The 23621-nt window shown below is 42.9% G+C and overlaps 1 protein-coding gene and 2 non-coding genes across 5 annotated transcripts in view; 2 read left to right on the top strand and 1 right to left on the bottom strand.

Moving 5' to 3' along the window:
• Positions 1–23621, bottom strand: part of slc4a11 (solute carrier family 4 member 11) — a 109579-nt gene that overhangs the window by 31381 nt on the left and 54577 nt on the right. For 2 of the 3 annotated variants that reach the window (XM_047610450.1, XM_047610451.1), the window contains exons 4-8: positions 21050–21093; positions 17555–17783; positions 12155–12187; positions 6465–6546; positions 3939–4062 (exon numbers count right to left, since the gene is read on the bottom strand). In XM_047610450.1, coding sequence (XP_047466406.1) covers positions 3939–4062; positions 6465–6546; positions 12155–12187; positions 17555–17783; positions 21050–21093 — 512 coding nt within the window. The remainder of the gene's footprint in view (positions 1–3938; positions 4063–6464; positions 6547–12154; positions 12188–17554; positions 17784–21049; positions 21094–23621) is intronic. The other variant, XM_047610449.1, reaches the window with a different exon arrangement.
• Positions 15630–15711, top strand: trnal-uag. The gene has a single exon. It is a non-coding gene; the product is annotated as a tRNA-Leu (tRNA).
• trnak-uuu lies at positions 21322–21394 on the top strand. The gene has a single exon. It is a non-coding gene; the product is annotated as a tRNA-Lys (tRNA).

Raw genomic sequence — 23621 nt, 5'->3', positions numbered from 1 at the left:
CAAAGAGTTTAATTGTGCTGCAGATGTTTTCTCGTTATGCTTCCTATGGCAAAGGGTCTCAGTTGAAATTCAAATACTACTTCAAAACCTCCTTTAAAAACAAATTAAGAGCTCTTCACACTCAAAAGAAACATCTTTAAGGTTTTACGGTCAATGGTTTGATTAAACGCGGCACCTGGGAAAAATGTGAGTGCAGAACACGTCTTCTCTGTGTTTGAGCAATAAATTACAAACGTCTGAGAAACACCGGTGCTACTACACTCTTCAAACAAGCGTCACCAACGAAACAACAAACACAAGCTTTTACAGGGACGAGGGACGTCCATGAAATGTCCAAACAATCTGTTGAATGAGGCGACCAAAGCGTTGGACCTATTGACTGACTGGCATCAACTTTAAGTCGAGCCAAAGGGAACTGTACCCGGATTTTCCACTGGAATCCACTAAAATTGCTGTGAAGTTCTCCACAATAAAAGCTACAGCAAAAACCACCGTTAAAGTCAAGACAGAGTCCTTCATACTCCAAAAAAAACCCCAACATTTTAAGTATTTAAGGTTTTATGGTCAATGGTTTGATTAAACAGGGCATCTGGGAAAATGTGGGTATAGAAAGTATCTTTACTATGCAGTCTGAACAACCCGTCCAAATGCTGATTGAAATCTCAGTCTCAACCAAAGTGTTGGATGTACTGACTGACTGGCACCATTTCCTCTGCAAAAAATGACTTAATAGACAGAAAAAGAGGAGATCATTGAGAAACTGTAAATGGAAGTTACGGATTAATACCAGAGATCTGCACTGTTGGTCTCCATTGGAATCCACTGAAATTGCTGTGAATGTTTCCACTGCAATAATTTCCAAACCACCGTTAAAGCCGAGACGGAGTCTTTCATACTCCAAAAAAAAAAAAACAACCAACATTTTTAGTATAAAATGTATTAAAGGTTTTATGGTCAATGGTTTGATTAAACAGGGCACCCGATAAAATGTGGGTGTAGAAAGTATCCAAATGCTGATTGAAATCTGGCACCATTTCCTCTGCAAAAATAATGACTTAGCTCAAGTCAAACCAGAAATGTGTCAAACAGAACTGTACTATGGGTCCTCCACAATAAAAGCCACTGCAAAAACTTCTAAACCACCGTTAACGCTCAAAAACAAAACAGTGTTGGACCTATTGACTGAGTGGCACCATTTCCTCTGCAAAAAATGACATAATTAACCAAAGACATGCAAAGAAGAACTCATTGACAAACTGTTTATTAATAACAGAGAACTGTACTATGGGTCCTCCACAATAAAAGCCACTGCAAAAACTTCAAAACCACTGTCACACAGCCAAGACAGAACCCTTCACACTGAAAAACAAACCAGTGTTGGACCTATTGACTGACTGGCAAGATTTCCTCTGCAAAAAATGACTTAATTAACCAAAGACTCATTGACAAACTGTTTATTAATAACAGAGAACTGTACTATGGGTCTTACCACCCTTCACAATAAAAGCAACGACAAAAACTTCACCTTTCAAGCCTACAAAAGTGTAATTCGTAGTCAAAGGAACATTTTGAGTATTAAATTTATTTAAGGTTTTAAGGTCACCGCTTTAATTAATCACTTGGGAAGGTTGCAGACAGTGAGAAACACTCTGCGGTGAACATCCCCGAGTGAACACACGGCTTCTCAGAAAAGCAAAATAACTAGAGGAGATTCAAGAACGCGCTGATGGGTGCTTTCAGGTAACGGTTTAACTGAGCGAATGAAAAACAGAACAGTTCTGAACCAAGGTCATGCCTGTTCAGCACATTCACTCTGGGTAAAGAGGAGAAGAAGAAGGGGAGGGAGGAAAAAAAAGCCACAAATGCAGTAAAGCTCTTTAAATGGTGGTTGATGGAAACGGTCCAGCCTTACACATGCTAGATTACATACATTCGCCAACCAAAAGAATTCCTATTATCATTATCATCATGCTCCTTCAAAGATTTTCTCTTCTTGCAGAAGGAGTTTCCCCATCAAGGATAATTGAGACACAATAGTGCTTTATGTTTACTCGGGGCCCAGATTAATGTCTCCGAGGATGCCATTAGTGGTTTGGATGGCTGTATGTCAGCGTGGTGAGGAGGCTGCTGTAGGCTCTGCAGGAACGGAACGAGCATAAATGAGGGACCGTGGGGAAAAAAAAACGGGGACAGGAATCCAAACAAACACACAAAAACATAATGCAGTTAGCTGGGGCATCACTGATTACCAGGGTCACCCTAACCCCACCCCCCCACCGGTGATAATGGTGTGCAATACTAAAAAAAAAAAAAAGATGCAGCATGGAGAAATCCCTGTTTTTTCTGCAAGTGTGGGATGGTGTGGTGTTCCATCTGGAGTGGGCACCAATCAGAGCCATCAGGAGACAGGAGAGTGATGTCTGTTCATGCAGCGGAGGACAGGAAGGTTGAGTGGTTCGATGGGGAAAGTAGAAAGAGTTCATGTTTTGATGGGATGGAGAGGGGAGATCACAGGATACGTGGCAGCTCTCCACCGGGGCCACGGCCGGCTCTTCAGAGCCGAAGCGAACGGCGAACGCTGCCCACATCCGTGACCCGAGAGGTGCAGCCGACGGGACACTTGTGCCCACACACAAGACTCTGGTGGATTAGCCACTCGGCTCTGCTCTACCATGCTACTTGGAGGTAATTTGGTGAATTTAAAGTTTAATAAATGGCATTAAAATGAAAGTCTTTTTGCAGAAAACGAAGAATGCGTTACAAATACCACCTCCATTATTTATCATGTTCATTTTTTTGGTTATTTTAGTTAACTGTAGCACATAATTATTTTACCTCTTCACATTTATTTATTTATTTTTTTGAACAGCAGGACCTTGTTTTTCGTCACATGTGTCGTTCGCTGACATAAAAGCCGTTTAAACCGATCTGGAAAAAGCAAAACACACTGGTGCCTTTTCATTCTATAATTTAATTCAGAGCTGAGTTTTTTAATTTTTTTATTTTTTTTATAAAAACAACCTTAATTGAACTTGACAGGTGGCTGACTGCAAGTGCTGCAAGAACAGCCTAATTAAAAGAAGTTTAAAACACACATCACACATCTCAAACACAGTTGGTGGAAACACTGAAGGAGAGGTTTCAGTGAGTTTGTTGCAAGTAAATTACATAAAACATATTTTAATGAGTGAGTTGTGACTGCATCTGTACAGAAGTGTATTGTATTCACTTAAAAAATTTGTTGTTTGGGCCAATCATTTCTGTTTCTGTTTAATATATTTCATTGGTTTGTTTTTCTGAGTATTATTTTCTGTTTTTCTGAGAATTTTTTTCATTTTTTTCTGAGTAATTTTTTATTTGTTTGTTTTTCTGAGTATTTTTTATTTTTATTTTTTCTGAGTAATTTTTTATTTGTTTGTTTTTCTGAGTATTTTTTTTTCATTTTTTTCTGAGTAATTTTTTTATTTGTCTGGTTTTCTGAGTATTTTTTCCCCAGTTTTTCAAACTATTATTTTTTCTATTCCCTTCCTCTGTTTTTCCGTGTAATTCTTTTCCTAAATTATCAAGATACTTCAAAGTCCCGCAGGAACCTCAGTCTCCCGATCGCCTCTCGACTCACCACGTAGCCGACCTGAATGAATTTCAAATGCATCATCTTGCAGTATGCCGTATGCTATGGAGGACCAACTCTCCACTGCCATAATTATAAATAAATAAATGAATAAAATAAAAAAATTCTACAGACATAAATAAATAAATCAATATAAATTCCATAAATAAATAAACACCTAAATATGTGCCATAAATGTAAGATATTTATTTATTTATTAGAAATTTAAAAAAGGAAAAAGAAAATGAAGTGAATGCTTGACACTTGCACACATCTGCAGCACTGAACACTCCCACGTTTGCCTCTGGGGCCGGCGGCGTTTTTTTACCATTTTGAGCGGGGCCAGTATCAGGATGACATAGCGGACCTCGCAGCAGTTCTCCCCCCAGTTCTGCGGCCTCTCCAGGCGGGAGATGCACACGTGACGCCTCTGGAGATGCTTCACGTTGCAGCTGGAGCAGAGGGGAAGAAAAAAAAAAAGGAGGAGGTTTTTATAAATGTCAAAGCCTCGATGCACCTCAGCAGCAGCGCCATTCATTTCCATAGATTAACCTCCGTCTACGCAGCAACAGTTGGGCGGTACCTTACCTTGCACACATGTTTTGTTTACTAATACACAGTATGTGGGGACGCAAGTGCAGAAACCAATCAGCCATAACATTATTCCTAATATTGTGCAGGTCTCCTTTGTGCCTCCAAAACACTAGTGACTCATCAGAGATGGACATGGGTCATGGAAACAGGATTAGCTGAGGGGGGAGGGTCCTCTGAGGATCATCTCAAAGACACTTATCAGTTTGGGATCTAGAGAATTTGGAGGCCAGGTCAACACCTTGTGATGTTCTTCACATTTCTTTGAGTTGTTCCTAAAGCTGCTGCTCCTTTTACGTTAAAAAGATGAGGCTAGATGAGGTTTGGGCGTCTTGGGAGGACGTCTCCCAGGAGTCTCTCTACCAGCGTGGTCTGCTGGGAGGAGACAAGACATTCCCCCGAGAGGGATTACATATCTCAGCTTGGATAGCGTTTCTATGGTGAGGGACATCTGCAAAACCAGGTGCCTGGTCTGGTCTGGTCTGGTCTGGTCTGATCTGATCTGATCTGATCTGGTCTGGTCTGGTCTGGTCTGATCTGATCTGATCTGATCTGATCTGGTCTGGTCTGGTCTGGTCTGGTATAGGTGCTGCCACTGCTACATCCAAGCTTGTGCAGTCAGTGGTCATAATGTTGTGGCTGATTGCTAAATAATCTTTATATACGTCTGGTTGCAGACACACAGTTTATAAGATAACAGACATTTAAAGGACAGAATCACAGAATTATTCACCTGGGGAAATATTATATAATCAAAAACAATTAGGAGCAGATGCGTGCGCCTCAAAGTCCTTTCAAATTTAGTTTAACTTAATTAATTTGGTGCGGGCCGGCTTTTTAAAATTTAGAAAGTTTTGCAACTGATTCTGGGCATAAGGAGCTCTACACTTCAAAGCTCGTTTATTCACAAATTAGTGCAGACCTTCAGGACAGACAGCACAAATTAATCCTGGGAGCAAACACAATAACCTCTGATGCTTTATTTGAAGGGAGGAATAAAATGCTGTGATGGGCACAGACAGAGCAAGAAGAAGAAGAAGGTTATGAATGAGCCTCTAACGATGTGTGCAAGCAAATCTTTTCCATTAACGTTTGTAAAAAATAAATAACTGCGCAAGGTTAAAGAACAGGTTGTAATTTGGTTTTAAAAGTGAAACTGTAAACGGGAAATAAACAACAAGTCCATATTTAAGTCAGATGTTTTGGTGAATCATTTATCCAAATCACAGCACTGTCCCTTGACTTCTTCCTTTGTTGTATTGTTGAATGTTGATTTATTTTATTTATTTACGGTTCATTTAACAGAGATAATAAATACGACAACTAGGAAAATGTGATGTGTATGTATTTGCAATCTTTGTCCCTGACCAGGCTTTTAAATACACATGACACAAAAGAAAATGTTCACATCTCTGCTGCCACTTAAACCAAAGTTTAACTCACATGATTTACTGACAGTGCTATGAAATATTATATTCTTATTTTATGCACTTTATTTGCAGTTCTTTGCATTTCTTCTAAGCATTTTAATATAAATGCATAAAAAGTAGCAAAAGTAATGTCTTCAGATTTTCCGAGTCCCTGCGTCCACTTATGGGGACGTTAAGTTTCAGGTTTACGGTGGATTATTCTGCCTCATTCAAACTTTTATCCTCTTAGATACTAGTTGGTGTAAAAACATGATAGCGGCCTTTTCAGCTGATTCATTCTAGAGCCGATCACGTAACAAAACCTTTTAAACTTTATTTACGCTTATTAACTTTTCTAGTTTAATATCACAGGTAAATTCTATCAATAGTAACGAGCTATAATTAATTAATTAGCAAGAACTCGATTGAGGACGTTGGGACTTCATTATCTGCAATTCTGCTTTTGCCCAATAATGTTCAGGCATGGAAATTTTATATTTTGTTACATATTGGTGACTTTATTATAATATTAGGACATAATTTTTGTCCAAAAACTGCTTCCTGTTCAAAGACGATGCTTAGTTTTTAGTTCTTAGCTCCTACTGATCCCAAATAAAGAGAAACGGAAGAATTAAAGATGTATAGCAAACAAAAGCTCAGGTCTCAGGAGGTTAAATTCACACGAAGATAACAGAGGAAAAAAATGGACAATTAAAGATGTGAGATTAATTTTGCTTAATAAATACATGCAAATGAACTGTTGATTAATGTTTTATTTTATCGCTCGACAATCACGATGACAAATGAACTGTTTTTAGCTGAAAAACTTTGCGCCCAGACACGATGCTACTTACAGGATGCAGAGCCAGGACTGCTGGTACTGGACCCCGGTGGCCGTGGCCGTGACTCCCTGGATCGTCTCTGACAGCAGATGAACTGCAAGGCAAAGGTCAGAGGTCAAACACAGGTTAGAGTGAGGTCGACCCGACGCTCAGCTTCATCCTCTCTATTGTTTCCGTCTTCAAGGTGTCGTCTTTTCTGGGAGGGTCTGAGAAATACTGACTAATAACTCTGATATGTATGGATTCACATTCACATGCATTTAAAAAAAATGAAAGCCTCAAATGCATTTAATAATCTGTCTGCGATTTGACCGAACGGTGTCAGTCAGACGCCTGAAACGTTGGATCGCGTCTCAGTGTGACATCAGAGGCGTCTAACGAGCTTCTGCTGCACTGTGTGCAAACATCACGCCGCGGAAAGCTAACAAGGATGTTCGCCTAACCTCCGAAAAACACCGACGCTCGCACGCGGTGATGAAATAATCACATTTCATTTATGCTGCCATGTTTACGGAGTGCAATGCATGAAATACGAGCATCTGAGGGCAATTCAGGAGGCAGGAATCTCCCTTTCACCGTCTCACACTGGGAGTGATGAATAACAGTATTTTAGGGGGGGATATTCTTCTATCCCGAGCCCCTCCACAAGACCCACTACTACGCTTTGCCTCGCAACATCCTCTCCCGCTCGTCGGCACGGAGAAAATTACAGGGTGGAAATGTTTTGTATCGTAAGCAGCGGGGTCGATCATTTCCATATCATTCTGATTCTCCCTGCCAGTGGTCGCTCCTCTTTCTCTCAGCCCGTCTTTGTCTTTCCCTCCATCACTCTTCTTTTCTCCTCTCCCCTCTGCCATGCCGTCTCATCAATAAAGTATCCTCCATTCATGCCAGAAAATGATGGGCGTCACCATGACAACAGTATCACAGTGCTCAAGGAGTGAGAGAGCCGGGAGGGGAGAATAGAAGGAGGAGGGGAGGGGGGTGGTGGAAGAGGGGAGACAGAAAAAAAATAAAAAAATAAGAAAGAGTGAACATGTAGATAAAGAGTGGAAGAGGATGAAAAGAAGTCTGTGGAGAAGGAGGACGACGAGGAAGGAAAGAGAAGAAGCTGGGATGTGGTGTGGAGGAGAGAGGAGAGAGGAAAAACAAGGGAGACGGGGAATATGAAAGAAAGGAAGGAAGGAGAAGGAGGACGCACGCAGAGAGAGGGAATGAAAACTCAGAGAGGGGAGAAAAAAAAGAAGCTGCGAGCAGGAGAAACAGGGGCAAAAACAAAGAAGATGACAAACAAAAAACAGAGAAAAAAAAGGAGGATGAGACGAGATGAAAAGATGAGAAGAGCAGGGCTGGAGAGAAGGGGGACGGAGGAGTGGAGGAGATGGACTGGGATTCAATTCAATTAATAGCAGTAAGCCTGACAGCCATGTAATAATCAAAAACCATCCAATTTCTCATTGACGTCAGGGAGCAGGAGGAGGAGGGGGAGGAGGAGGAGGTGGGGAGGGGGATGCAAACAGAACAAAAGAAAGATTAAAAGATATAGAGAGGACGGAATGAGGACGGAAAAGAAGGAGCCAAAGGTTACGAAGAGCAGGGAGAAGACGAGGAGCAGGAGGAGTGATGGACGGATGGATGGATGGATGTGTGCTCCAGACGGCTGCTGTCAGCTAGCGGCTAACGCTGCTAACACACTAGCCCCCACATCACAGCCCACTTCAGTGTTTTCAGTGCCAAATGTCTTTTACCCGAGTGTGATAGATTGTTTCGGTGTCAAGAGCAGTTCAACGAGCAGAGTGCAGCACGAGCGCGGACACGGTCACTTTTTAGGGATAAACGCCACTACAGCCCGAGAGCCGCACGAAAAGCTCGCACAGAACAGCTTTAAACGGGCCGAGTGATGATTCACGCAAGCGGATTTCACCGACTTACAAACACCAGATTTGTTATGATACTTTCATAATTTGACTCCTCACGTACGACCTGAGATTAGAATAAAAGAGGAGCTGTTTCAGTAGCATTTATTTAGGGTTTAGCCACAAATTCACGGTTTCACGTTTCATCTGCAACTATTATTCCAATTCAGCTGCAATCATTAAAAAATAAAAGTCTTTTTACATAGTTTGATTCATTACACTATAGATTAATATGATACTGGATCTCAGCTTCACTCAGTGGATCGATACTGAAATATCGATACTTCCGATACCAGGTCTTTATGCTCTAAAATCGATTCTCAAATCAAAATATCGATACTTTTGATACTTCAGTCTCTCGAGTTAATGTAGGAACTAAACTATTGAGCTGTGGCAACACAACAAACTTTGTGAAACACAACACAGAGGAGAGCACAGTGTCAGAATTAAGATGCAGCTTTTCATTTTGTAGTAGTTTTTAATAGTTAAACCATAATTATTTTTGATCAGTGTTTGAATTTTCACATATTTTGTATGACTGTGTCTCTGTTTGTTTGTTCTGTTGTCGTATTAACTCGGCTATATAGTAAATGAGGCCACTACCTCAATATACTTCAGAGTTTAATATAAATAAATAAATTACTCTGACATCTCTTTGATTTCTATGAAGCTATGATTTGAAATACACGTCTTTTTTTAGCTTTACCCGACACATTAAGATGCATTTACATAAAGTATCTGATCGGTATCGCCGATATCAGCCTGAATTTTACTTAGCATCGGATCGGAAAGGAAATCGGTATCGAACATCACTGTTCACTGCAGACCAAGCAGCAACATCCAGGACTGAAAAATCTACAGTTCCTAAATTGGCCACTAGGGGCTGACTCCCACTTTAAAGCTGAACTGTTTACAGCCTGGTACAAAAACAGCTGTAGCCTCCAAAAGCCAATTTATCCATTTAGGGGAGAATTTCCATTTCTATTTATGTCTAGGAATAATAAGGGTGTTGATGCTTCGTGTGAAACAGGTTTCTAGTTGTCTGCATCAGCTCCACCTCTTTGACCATTTTTTGAATTAGTCGGGAGTTCGATGGAGTCTGGCGCTGCCTGGATGGAGACACCATAACAAGCTCCAAAACCACTCTGCAGGAAACCTACGGGTGAACGTGTTTCGAAGACAACATTTTAGCCGGAGAAGACAGATGGAATAAAGGAAAGACATCTGTGTCAAACTGGGACGCCCTTCTGTAAATAGTGGAGGTGGACTGAGATATAATCTGCCATCAGTTCTACAATGAAGAAGTTTCTTCCCCCTCCGTTCAAGCCTTTAGACTGAAGCCTGAGACTGATAACGGGTCGATAGAGAACCGACAGAGGAGAGGAGTCTAAGAGCCTGTCATGTGAGTTTTTAGATGGTAACAGCTACAGACGCTCCTATTTAAACCCCAACTCCTCCGACGGTCCTTTTATAACTGAAGAATGGATGAAACTCCTTCAGGGAACTCTAGTAGTAGATCCAAAAAAAAAAAATAAAGAAAGGCAGCTGGAGTTTCTTGAAGACGTTTCATCCAAGTAGCTTCTCCAGTTGTAAAAAGACGTGTGGAGGAGGTGGAGGAGTCTCCTCCACCGACAGGTAAGTATGTGGGTCAGTATCTGGTCGGGTGACACCCACAGATGTGCCAATTTAAAACCAAGCCCTTAAGAAATGAAGAAACTCTGCAGTTAATACAAACGATTTATGAGCTTTAGTAACACAAAGCTACCGTTAAACTGGCTGCAGTGAATTTCCCATAAACGCTCAGGATCATGTGTGCGTCACAGGAGAGTCCTGTACCGTCAAACCTGACCAGTTTTATGCGAGTGATAGTTTGCACGATCGAATGAGTCGCTAATTAAGACGCACGCGTTCACTAGTTGTCGGCTGTGTGCAGAAATTTCTGCACGGTTTCATCAGCTCTTTCTATGCAAACGCTGCTGTTTCCACACACAGAAAAGATTAAAAAAAAACAATTAAATAAATAAAATATATCACAGATGCTCACACGTGGCATATCAAATGTGACAAACTTCAATGGAAAGAGATGAAAAAACATGTGAAAGGCAAGACTGGATGGCTGGATCGGCCGCTTTGATCTCTCCCCGGATTCTTGGAGGATTCTTTCACTGCGTTATCCACACAGTTTGGGTGGAAGGGGAGGCAAAAAAAAAAAAAAAAAAAAACAGATTGCACTTTCTGCAAATCACATGAGGATAATGCTGCGTGTCACAAACAAGGGAGAAATCAATAAATATGCTAAACATGTCGGGGAGGGGGAAAAACTAAATAAAACGGCAGAAGAGTCGACGACTGAGACGTCGCTGCAGGAAACGCGGGAATCAAACGTGTGAACGGAGACACTTTACGTTACGGTCGGTGAGGAGGTGACCTCAATAACGCCCTCTGATCCTGCGCTGCCTAAAAGATTAACCGTGGTCTCAGTCGTCCATACGTACACACACACACACATAAAACACGCACGCACAGATGAAATGACTGGTTTTGTTGGCAGGATGTGGAGGATGTGGAGGACACTTTGAAGGAGGTGATTAAAACACAGGACGATGAAACTGGAAGATGAAACACTCGCTGAATATTAGGTAGCCATCGAGTAGCCAATCGGCATGCAGCACACAGACGCTGAGGTGGTCACATGGGGGATGAGAGGGTCGCTCGGACTGGGTCAATGGTGGAAACCTTGTTATCTGGAAAGGCTGTCATTTACTTTGTGTAAAAACGAATTGTGTTAGATGCAAATACATGTGCGCTATGTATTTATACACTAAGGGCCACGTATACTAAAGGTGTGCGTGTAAAAAAACATGTGCAAACTCAATGCAAAAAAAATGGTTTAAGGGTTGCATCATTCAAAAGTGCAAAATAGCGCGTTGGTATCCAGCATTTTTCCTCAATGAATATGCAACACGGGGCGTTTACGCTCAACGTTGCGTGTGCTGGGAGGAGAAAACGCAAAGACATTAATGTAGCACACGCACAGTAATTTATCAAACCTGAAAAACTGTGTCTATATTTAACACGTCTCAAAATGACGTGCAAACGGTTTGTTCTGTGCGTAACACAAGTGGAGGAATTCACTAACTAAACGTTACCTCATTTTTTTAAATATCCAAACGGATCCAATAAATAATTTGCGTGTTTCATATCAGTTTACCGTGTCCTACAATGACTATTCCGTTGTCTATTCCTTTATCTGACACCTTCGATGCAATGGCACCAAATAATTGTGTCATTTTGCGCTTGCAGTCTCTACGGTGAATAGCGCAAAAACACTCATTTACATACGGCTGTTTGCACACGCTGTTATTTACGCAATCAGTCTTAGTAAATCACCGGCTAGTTCCAGCCCACAAGCAAAACTCTAGATTCTAAATTAATAGATCTACGCGCAAATTGAGATCTTAGTAGATCCAACGTACGTCAAAAAAAAAAAAATCCAATAATTGAGTGACTTTAGACGATTCTCGGAGGAAAGAACTGGTGAGATTAGTGGACAACGAGTCGGACCCTGTGTTGATTTGCAGAGCCAAATGAAGAGGCGTCGATATATTTGTGACACGGGGCGTCTGTAATCATGTGACGGCCTCGATGGATCGACCCAGTCCCGAGCGTCGGCAGGGATGAGCACAAACGGCAGCGCACTGATGGTGATTGGTACAGAAGCAGCGCCGCTGATTGCAGCCTCACGGCGGCTGATGCTGACATTTTCATTCAATTAGCGCAGCTTACCGTCATCAAAGAAAACGAAACTTTGAGAGTTGTCTGCATGTGGAGAAGGAGGAGAGAGGAGACAAGACAAGAGAGTCAGTTCAGTCACTGTTTACCAGGGTTTTGTAGAAAGAAAGAAAGAAAGAAAGAAAGAAAGAAACACCATATATACACATATATAGGCAGATTCTCTGGTTAACAGACATGCACATAAATATCTCAGCCGAACAGAAGCTTCATTTCCTGCCCTCCTTTACCTCATGCATATTAAATATCATTTTCCAGAGAAAATCCCTCACTGTCTCGTCTTTGTTGGGCACAGAGAGATCTTATCTTGATTACTCTCTACAGGCTATTACCAAAAATTGGATTTTATCACTGATACCAGTTAACGCGCTGGAAAAGAAAACCAGAAGACGTTTCGGTAGAAACGGACGGAGACGGGGAAGAAAGGGACACGTGCGGGGCGGGGAGGGGGCTGAATTAATGGGTTTCGGTTTAGTATTCCCATCATTTCCTCACATTATGTTACAGAGAAGTGTCACGGTGAGAAGTCGTGCAGGCTGCCAGTTAAAAATACATTATTACTGTTACACCATGAGGCAGTAGTCGGTCGGGTTCCTGCTGAATTACCTGCAGAACATTTATAGCACCTGTTTGTAGTTTGCATGTGCAGGTTTCCTCAAATAGTCCAATAATAATAGTTTCCACCGATCAGTGTCTCCTAATATCACGTAGGCCTCCTCTGACTCAGCAGAGAATGGACATGGACCTTCTTAAGGGGTCCTGTGGCGTCATTGCATGACACATTTTTTATTCTCGTCCAATATATAACCCAAAATAAATTCTAAACCTCCTAATCTTTGGCTGATTGAACACGTGAACACACTAAACTCCATCTAGTTTTTATCCTGAGGTCGTTCTGCTATAGCCTGGACTAAACTCTTGGGTCATTATCTTTCTGTAGGATGAAGCAACTATATACCTGCAGGATATCTGCAGAAATAACACAGATAACTCTGGACGGTGTCCTTTTAATATTTTGCAGTTTGCTTTTGTGCTGGTAAACTAAATTAAAAAAGAAAGGAAAGAAAAGAAAGGATTATGCAAATGGAGGCAGAGTGGAGAGCCAGCAGGATCGATCAAAGGTGGCAGCAATTTAGGGAGGCATCATGGTGCAGTCATCACAAACAGGGCGCACGGCAACGAGCACCAAGGAAGGAAGGAAGAAAGGAAGGAAGGCAGTTATACATCCTAATGTAAAACACTGACGACTCTGCCCATCACTCGTCACCTTCAGCAGCCTCTAACGATGCATCGGTTTCATATAACAACTATGTTAAAAGACACGTTACATTCAATTAGTGGACGTCATTCAGATGTGCACATAGCAGCTGGAAGTCATATTATTATTCACGCATTGCATCATCAGCAGTTCTCCGTTCGTTCGTTCGTTATTCCCCTGCACAAAGCCCGTTCTGTTCCCAAGACAAAAGAGAAAAAACAGCACGAGTTGGCATCCCAAAAAAGAAATAAATAAAAAAATCAACTCTTCTGTACAAGTTGCAGCAGGACTAATTATCTCTGTGGGCTTTCATCTTTTTCATTTCTGCAATTCTCTGTTCTTTTCGGCGCCTGTTATAATCTCACCCCTGTTCTCTTTATCTCGCAGCTGTACAGTATTACACTCCAAATGAGCCGGCCCGCTCGCCAGCTGTAACACCCCACTGAGGCAGAGTGAATGCAGATAGGGCAGAAATTAATACCTGAAGAGATATGTCCTGTTGATAACATACTTACGTGCAGTATGAATGAATCCTACCCCCCTTCCCTTCCTGGGAAGAGCCTTTGTTCCTCCCCCAGAGATATTATTTCTTCCCCCCCTTCAGCGCTGACACGAGTGCTTCACGTGTGAATCCAGGGATCCTACCGGCGACGTGGGAATTTTAACTCTGATTGCAAAACAAGGCACCGAAGAGAGGCCGCCGCACAGTGCTATTAAATAATTAATGAGGCCGAGTAAAAGAGTAATCGGTGGCTGAAATGCAAAGGTTAGAGCATTTCTGCAAATATAATGTAATTGCCTCTGCGCTGCACTGCTGTAATCCTTGTTGTCTACATTGGTCCGTGTATTTGTAGAACTATTACCCTCAGCTCGTCTGTTACCGTCCTACAGCTGCAGCTAATGCATTTCTCCAGAGAGATAACTCGGCCCTATTTAGACACCGCTTTCTGCTGCACAGTATTACAAAAACATGATTACGTCTTGTTTATCTTTAGTTAGTTAGAATGAGTCTGATAAGGATGCACACTTGACTCCGGACTCGAGCGGAGCGTCTGCGCATAATTGAGACGTCTAAACTTGTGAAAAGCTGTTTTGTCTGGTGAAGATTCTCGGTCGTCCAGGTCACAGCACAAATCTTAAAAACTGAGCGCAAAAACAAAAAGCAACTGTTTGAGTTGTTTGGAAGAACCTGAAACTCACGCGACCAAAAAGGCACGGACGCACCAGAGCGGCATTTATGGTCGGCGGCGAGGTCCGACCGTGACGTCACCTGGCACATGAACACAAGAGCGCGGCCAGCGAACAGCTGGCACATATGTTCTGCGCCTGGCGAGGAAATAACTCAACTCCTTCAAAAACCTAGAGGAGCTAATATTAGCTGTGGGGAGGTGGGGGCTAGGAAGCTATAGCTACAGACCATAGAACACAGTCATTTGGTTTTATTCGTTCTAGATGATCGTGTTGTTGTGAAAATGTTTCCATGTTAAAATGTCCAGATGAGCTAAAGATGTTCGTTGCTAGCATGATGATTAATCCCAATAGTATCAACTAGTTAGGGGACGTTATCACCATTGATGGTTCACTAACCCTGTAAATAACCAGAAAAGCTGCAGGAACACACCTCTCAGGTTAATCCGAATAATATCCGCCATTTAGAGACGAGCGCAGGGTCATTAATGTTTTAACAACTAAGCCTCAAAGTGTCCACCTGGACTTATTTTGTGCTTATTGTGACTATAAAAAAAAAAGGTCAGGAAATGTCCTGTGAGTTAGTGCTTTGGCACATTTCCCTTCCAGAAAACCTACGACTTTAAATATCTGGCCGTTACTGACAATTTACTGCATGTTGTAAGAGTGGAATAACGTCCCCAGGGAGAAGCACGAGTGGAATTAACGTAATCACTCCACATCGGTGCAACATCTCAGCTTTCTGGAAGTTTTCCAGACAGGGCTCCACAACCAACCTGTTGACCAGTCTTATCAACTCTCTGACAAATCACGACTGATTACCACCTTTCACTTCTTCTAATTGTGCGCACAGATACAAATGCGAAGCCATTTCTACTTGTGAGCTCGTTCTATAAAAACATCAGCCAAACACTAGTTGTAGTTTCTACTTCGGCGACTGAAACTTTCGCCCAAAAGTCGAATAATTTTTTATCTCAATCTAAGACAATCGCTGTTTGAGCCATCGGCGTTTTGACCATGTGAGGTAGTGTGGCCGAGTGGTCTAAGGCGCTGGATTTAGGCTCCAGTCTCTATGGAGGCGTGGGTTCAAATCCCACCACTGCCATCTTTATCTGCAGTAAATAAAGATTTTCTATTCTTTCTTCTCTGAAAATTGCAGGGATGGAGATGCATGTAGTTATAATCCTAATGTGGTGCATGTCACCCATAAGACTGCGATGACAAATTAATGATGGCTGGTTTGTAAATTAATGCATTTTCCAGCTCTTTGTTTACTTTCATACCAAGTTGTGGTGATTTTTCACGATGAAAATGACCAGAAATGCTTTATCAAGCCTACCACAGAAGCAAACCCTGTGCACAAGCATCCCAGCAGAGACGATCGACTCAAAACATGGACAGTTTGGACCGTCGGTCTATGGTCAGTGTCTGTGGTCAGTGTCTGGAAGTCGTCCTCGTCACACATTAGGTTTTAAAGGGTTAACAGACCCCAGTCATGTGAGCTTCTGTTGGGCACCACCCAGAGATGTTCCCTAATTAAATTCCCCACCAGCCAGCACCGAAGAAGATGGAACATGTTCAAGAAAATGAAACAGATCTGCTTTACGAAACACTGTTTTTTTTTTTATTACAAATAATTATAAAAATGTGTCTCTTTCAGAATTAAAAGAACACCCTGAACGCTCATTGATTACACATAAAGACCTGCATAGGAATCTTTCCGCACACAGAAACAAAAGACTCTTCCTCCAGCCTCTCTGTGGGATATTCTGGGAGAGGGAACAGTCGAGTAGCGGCAGCCACCACAGCTTGAGAGTCTCTGAGAGCCATCTGAAAAGCTAAGTGAGTGATCGATGACAGAAGTCAATTATCACCTCGCGGATCTGTCAGAGGCAGCTGTGCAGGGGGAGCGTCGCGCACACCACCCACCTCCGGCTCTACCCATCAACCAGACCGGCGAGACAGGAGGAAAAACCCTGGACGCGGGCTGCTGCGTGGCAGGCGGCCATTACCTCCACACGCTCTGAGAGCGGCAAAAGGAAAACACCCCACTCGTGTTTATCCCCACGTCTGCACAGTCATTTACTAGCCAGGCAGCGTGAATATGTATTCGCACAATTCTTTGTGACATTAACTAGAAAGAAAGCAGAGTTTCATTTGGCAAACAATTACTTTTTCTTTTTTTTTTTTTTTCTCCGTGAGTGCGTTCAGTAGCGCTGGCGGCGGAAAGCCGAGGCTTCAGAGATGGCTACACTCTGTTATGTAAGAGGGCGGATTTCTCTTTGCTCTAATGGGCTGAGAAGATTCGCCTTAACCAAGAGGTTTTACTGCTCAGCCCTCCTCCTCCTCCAAAAAAAAAAAAGAAAACTAGAAAAAAACCCTGTGCTGAGGGGACCGGAGTAATGTGACATGGATCCGTAAGCCGACAAATGGGCTGCAAACCTGGAGAAGCTGCAGAACATTTTGCGGCATGAATTTATGCATTAGCAGGACGACTTTTAGGTACAATTGAGCTGCACATGTCTGGTGAGAATCCACTTTGTAACAAGGGCAAACTTTGGAAATAGATGTATTCAGCATTCTTAAATTGTGCAATTATTTTTCCCTAGAATAATGAATTAGAATAAATATTTAATTAAATGTTTGATAGACTTGAAGAATATGAAACCAAACACATTGTTTGTGGGTATATATATATGTGTATAAACAGCAAACTTTCCTCTGATCATGAACCGTTTTGCTGTAGAGGAGCTTTTCTCCGACAGGAGTCGACATGTGCAGACGTCAGATGTTTGTAGATCAGGTGTCAGACGTGTGATCTCATCTCAGATGTGTGCAGACACAGGTGCTACGAGTTCTCCGTGTTCTCTTAATTCTTATTGCGCGACTCTTATTGTACTCCCACAAACGCTCGCACATGCACGTCGACGGGGGTTCCGTTAACTCACCGTTGACCTCCTGGGCTCCGGCGTCTGTGAAAAGCATGCTCATCACCTCCTCGAAGTTACAGCCGGGCTCGGTGACGTGGCTGTCCTGGCCCACGTGGTGCAGCATCCGCTTGAGGACGTCGTCCAGGGAGGCGGCCGTCTCGTCCAGCAGGATGCTGGCCCTCGCCAGGAAGCCGTCCAGGTCCCGGTGAGCCCGCACCTCCTCCTCGAAGTTCATCAGCTTCACATACTGTGGAAATTGATTGAAGTTTTTTTTTTTTTAAATGAGATTCCTCCTCTTATCGGATCAAATCAGGTCAGTTTTAAAGTTGTTACAGACTCGGAACGAAAAGCTACACCCATGAGGGAACGCTAGCTACACCTGGGGCGTTTGATTGGATCTGAGGAGGAGATTTGTGTCTCAGTTGTGTCTGTAGAAGGTTTTTTTCTTCAGTAGAAATTGTATTTTCTTGGCCTCAACGTCTGTGATATTGCGTTTGAGAATGTGACACTTGTATAAATCCTCATTTTGACATTTAACTCATGCGCCCGACGCCGTATCGTGACGTGTACCTGTTCAGAAACTGTGAGTGAAATGAAATGTCCTCATCTGTGTCAGAAAACTCTCCCTCCTTCTGCCTCATACACCGTCGATTTGAATGTCTTCTCTTTTTCCTGTGTTGCAACGTTTTTGCCCAATTAGGGAATCTCAACACGACCGACTGGCCTGCAAATACCATTTTATCTGTGCAATTGCTGATTAATGTTGATGCACCAGCACCCGAATAAATAAAGAGGAGCTGAGGATGCAGATTTATTTTTTTAAATTTTTTTTTGGTTGCTGAGACAAAGCTCCCTGAAAGTTTTTCCTCCACATCACCCCCTCTGAGCCAGAGAGCGTTTCAAAGATCAGAACTGAGAGCGTATTCTCTTCCCCTCACAAGTTTATCCACATTGTACCAGTGGCGTCTGACAATCACCTAAAGACAGATGAATGGACAGAGAGGAGAACACAGCTCGATTAAGAGCCCCGACACCCACCGGTCCTTCAGCTCCATCGATCGTGCGATTGACAGAAATCCTCAAGATGAATGGATTTCCTGCTGTTCTTTTTGAAAAATAAAACAAGCGGAAGGTCCGTGTCCCGAGCCTTTGGAGTTATTTCTGTAAAGCGCTTCTCTCTAAATATAAATTTGATTTTGTTTGCACGAACCTGTAGGGGATTGGGTCTGGCTGTCTGGCGGATCAACTTATTAAAATGTTAAGAATGGACTAAATCCATGTGGCATCGCCTAAAATGGGGAAAATAAATGGTAAAACAGTCTTTGAACTGCTCATGAAGACGATGAAGAGTAGGCACCTCTGGCACAAACACATCAAAAACTGAATCTATTTATTGATCACTGCAAACAAGCGGATCCAGGAAACAACGTTCTTGGCGGAGAATAAAGCGACCATGTGACACTGATAGAAAAACAGAAGGAGAGAGCAAACAAACAGAACTGCGATACAGAACGGGGAGATTAGCGAGAAGAAGCAGGCAAGCTGTTGGCAGGAACAAGGCATGAGGAAGTGAAACGTCTGACAGGCTCGTACTCGGGGACAGGCTGGGTCACCGGTTTAAACTAATCACCTCGGGGCGCCGCTTTAAACTCCTTGAACTACGAGGTGCAGGAGAGGACGTTTATCTACGGCGGAAGAGATTGGCTTCTTGCAAAACTGTTAGATTACCCCTCACTTTAAAATATGTGCCTGCAAACTGCTTCAAAGCTCCTGGCTGTGTTTTCCGCTTCCACTGGGGAGAAATAAAATAAAATATAGTCCTGGACTGTGGGAGCAAGTCCTTCAACTATATAGACGATAAGCAGCTATATCCATCCTCCACAAGACAGCTATTGGTGCAGATAATCAGAGAGTAGCGGTGCAACTTATCAACTTATCCTGGACTTTTAAATCCTGCCCGGTTTTAAAGTCAGCTTGCACTAAAGGAGGAACTCCAATAGATAGTCGTCTCCCTAATCTCAAACCTGCACACTATACAGGATATTATTTAGATTATCCTGCCAGATCAGGGGGGCAGTGAATGCACCGCCCCATGTACATACACTGGGCAGGGACTGTGGTGCAACAACTGGCTGCAAATCCTACACCTGGTTTGAAAATACAATTAGAAGAAGAAGAAGAAGAAGAACTGAAGGTGTTTCAGATGAGTCCTCAGCAGAATGCTAGCTAGCGTTAGCCTATAGAGGACTTTCATGTTTGTTGTCAGCTGTTTCGTTTCTTTCATTGGTTGTCGTGACAGTGCTGACGTCATCATCCAGACTTAATGTCCGGATAGAGTCTGCTAGACTAGATAATCGCACCCAAACTTCTGAAGGGCGAATGTGGGGATGAATAAAGCAGTACACGGATCCTGTAGTCTTACGTAAGTCGTTAAGTTTAAAGTTTTTTAATCTGTTTTTTAATTCTGATCCATGCACCACCATGAACACATGGTTAGGGTTAGGGTTAAGGCTAGGGTTAGGGTTTAGGTTTGGGGTTAGGGTTAGGGTTAGGGTTAGGTCCGTCCCTGTCTAATTGTTTAAAACACCCACCAGAATAATTAAAAACGACTATGTCTCTGGGTCAGGACTAAGACTTTAGTAAATCGATTTAACAAACAGCGTTTCTCACGGTAGTCGCTATCTACGTATTCTCTTTTGAGGCTGAGTTCGTTCGGGACAGAAACCAGCGCACACCGGCCTCAACCAGGCCCCAGGAACGAAGACGTCTGGCTCTGCTGCAGAGTGCTCATTCATAAACAAAGTCAATTAAGATGCCGAGAGAATGACGGCAGCGATACAACGAACAGTAAACACGTAGCACCTCGGGCTAGCCATCAAATCTACAGGATCATCAAACAGGCAATGCCATCACAGATGTTCTATTCAGAGCCACTCTTAACATCCGAAAATACTCAAAGTGCGTCAGCCACACAGTCATGGCTGCTTTGTGACTTCTCATCCGTATCATCATGACTCACATGTTTTTTTTAACGTAATGGGACTTAATAAACTTCGTAATACTTGGATTATGTGCCTCAGCCCACTGTAACGTCTTCAGCTGTTGTACAGGTGTCATTTCGCTAAAACAGTCTTGGAGCAAATCTTGCAACTCCGGCCTTTTAACACATTTTTCTCTAATTTAGGAAACACTACAAGCCACTCGGTTTATTGATGAGTGACTCTGATCGTTATGGAGGTTGCCTTAGGACACTAGCGGAGCGCTTTCCCTCTTTTAGTAAGTAAGTATGCATTATGTCCAAATGGAGTCGTTGCCAAACTTTTAATCAACGTCTCGCTCTCCTGATTAAAATTTTAGCTGCTTTGCAATTTTTTTTTTTTTACAGTCTGTTCTGCTGAGGTTTGGATGCGTAATTAAATTCTGCTGACCTGTAGCAATAAACGTCTGCAAAAGAAAACAACTTTTTTAAGACTAAACGGTTAAAGTATTTAAGCGGAGAATATTGGTGCTTACCCTTCGTGATGTGTTCAGCAACACGCAGCCAGAGTCATCTGCGTCTGAGGAAAAACAACAGGAACAATTAGACGTATTTATACTCTGTAGTTTGTGCTTTCAGCAGCAACAAAACTAAACAATGAAGCCATGTTGCTGTCGGAGCACATCTCTGGTGACCTGGTAGAAGACATGTGTTTGAGGGGCAACATGTTGTACAGTGTTGTTTGGTTCTGAATCCAATAAATCGGCATCTCGAGTCTGGTTCTCAAGCTGACATCATCACGCCAAGAGCCTGGATGGCTCAGTCGGTAGAGCATCAGACTTTTAATCTGAGGGTCCAGGGTTCAAGTCCCTGTTCAGGCGTCAGCTTCACTGATAAGTGAGAAGAACTGTTTTAAACCAGTCCAGGAATTGTCCTAATCCAGCAGAACAGCTGTTAGCTTTAGCGTAGTGAGGTGCTGTAATGCAGTGTTCCCAATTAGCCAGTAGTTCACAAAAGTGATAATAAACTTGAGAATTAAATTATTTTTTGTGACCTGTTCATTCACATCGAGCACAAATTCTAGCAAAGCACCACTGCCAGGCACAAAGACACCACGGAGCACCTGAAAACCCCCGACTTCCATCAACACCTGGTGTCTTTGCACATTTTTGAGTTTATTTATCACTTTTGCCGACGACTGGCTAATTGATAACACTGCATTACAGCGCATATGCTAAGCTAAAGCTAACAGCTGCTCTGTCGGATTAGGACAATTCCTGGATCGATTTAAAAAAAAAAAGCCTTTTCTTACTTATCCAACTCTGGGGAATACTGTGAGTGACTAATTTTCGTATCCCTTTAAGGAAGTGTTCAGAGAAACAGCTTTACAGCGTCAGGTTACAGGTTCTACGTCTGTGCCTGAAGTCCCTTGAGCGACCTCCACCTCAAAAGTTATTCACAATTAAAAGTGTACAAGCTTTGACGGAAAGGCGGCTTTCAACCAGGCTTAGCTTTTATACTCAAGCTCCAACTATTTGCACATTTTTTGCCCATTAGCTTCAAGTTGAATGAGTCACTGACGACCAGCAAACCAACAGTATAATGGTAAATGTGTACATTTTCACATTTGCATCTATATAAAAACAACCAACAACGACTTTAAAAGGTGTTTTATTTCTTTATTATTTTTGCAGCGTGCACCACAAGAAGAATCAATAAAAAGATAATCAGAATTGTGAACGCTATGAACCGTTTCACCATCTCTGACTTTTAACCACCGTGTTGTCCTACGCAGCACATGTCCAAACATTATTAATGCTTTGACTGCAGACCAGGGAGCACTGAATGCACCAAACCACGTACCTACGCTGGACAGAGACCATGGTGCAACAACAACTGGCTGCAAATCTACACGTCCACGTCTAGAAGTACGAGATTCAAGGTCACTGCCCCGCTCACCAACTCGCCATTCGTCCTTAGCAAAAAGGAACATTAAGGTTGCGAGTTAATGCAAGTCCGGTCATTATAATGTCCCGTATTTGCATTTAAAAGGCATTTCTCACACACAAAAACACAACGTTCATTAACAAATTCACTAAAAAAAATCACGGGCAACAACCACTCAGCCTGTAGAGAAAAGTAGCCCGAGACCCTTTTCTCTAATAGCGATGAAAATGTCAAGAGGCGCGTCTCTAAATGCTCTCATTGAACGGGGATTGGAAATTCTCTGCTGATAAGGGTTTAATACACACGTCTGTGGAGCTGAGGCGAGCGCGCAGATGATGTACAAAGGTTTGGATTTGTTAAAAAAAAATGAGGGGAGTGGGGGGAGAAAGGAGGAGAAACCTTTTATGTTAGAAAACAATACAGGGACAAACGGAGGGAATGAGGTTTCCAGCACACAGCTACAGTCCCTTCACCCGGGCAGATTGTGAGTACCCTGCTGACTCTCATAAAACCGTCCGCCCGCCACCGCCGTTACATAACGCGGTTACGGCCGTTTACTGCGGGGAGGACGTTATTAGGTTACCATGGGCTTTCCTCCTCTGCTCCGCGTGATGCACTGTGTCGGCTCCGTCTGGAAATCAATCAGGGCTTAACTTCCCCCCCTCCAGCAACGAAAGGCAAGAGAACCACCACAAGCCCTCCATCACCACCACCACCACCACCACCTTTAACAAGCCAGTAAGCCTCAGGAAAGCACCAGGATATCATAATATCAATAATACAGCTACGAGGGAACGTGTTTGAGTGTGAGTCTGCAGGAAAAAAAAAAGGGTGGACAGCTTTGATCGCCACGCCAAACACCTTGCCATCATAAAAAAAACAAAAAAATAACCTGCAGGCAGTGGAGGAAGAAAAGAGCCTCAACTCCTGCCTCGCTGCGATGACACTGTGCCAAGGGGTGGCGGAGGGAGGGAGTGAGGGATGGAGGGGGGGGCACGTGTCGTGTGCAGTGGATTTGGTTCATCAAAGCCTCACAATCAAAAAGCACACGGCTGGGCTGATCCGTTTCCCCGAGGGGAGACGGAGCGGCGGCTCTAATTGCTGTCAGGCTGCAGCCGTAAGGAGATATTCATATATTCATATAAGATTACCCCGTCCCCC

This window comes from Mugil cephalus, chromosome 17 (genome assembly GCF_022458985.1).
Source record: "Mugil cephalus isolate CIBA_MC_2020 chromosome 17, CIBA_Mcephalus_1.1, whole genome shotgun sequence".
Classification (NCBI taxonomy): domain Eukaryota; kingdom Metazoa; phylum Chordata; class Actinopteri; order Mugiliformes; family Mugilidae; genus Mugil; species Mugil cephalus.
This window is presented reverse-complemented; position numbering and strand designations above follow the sequence as displayed.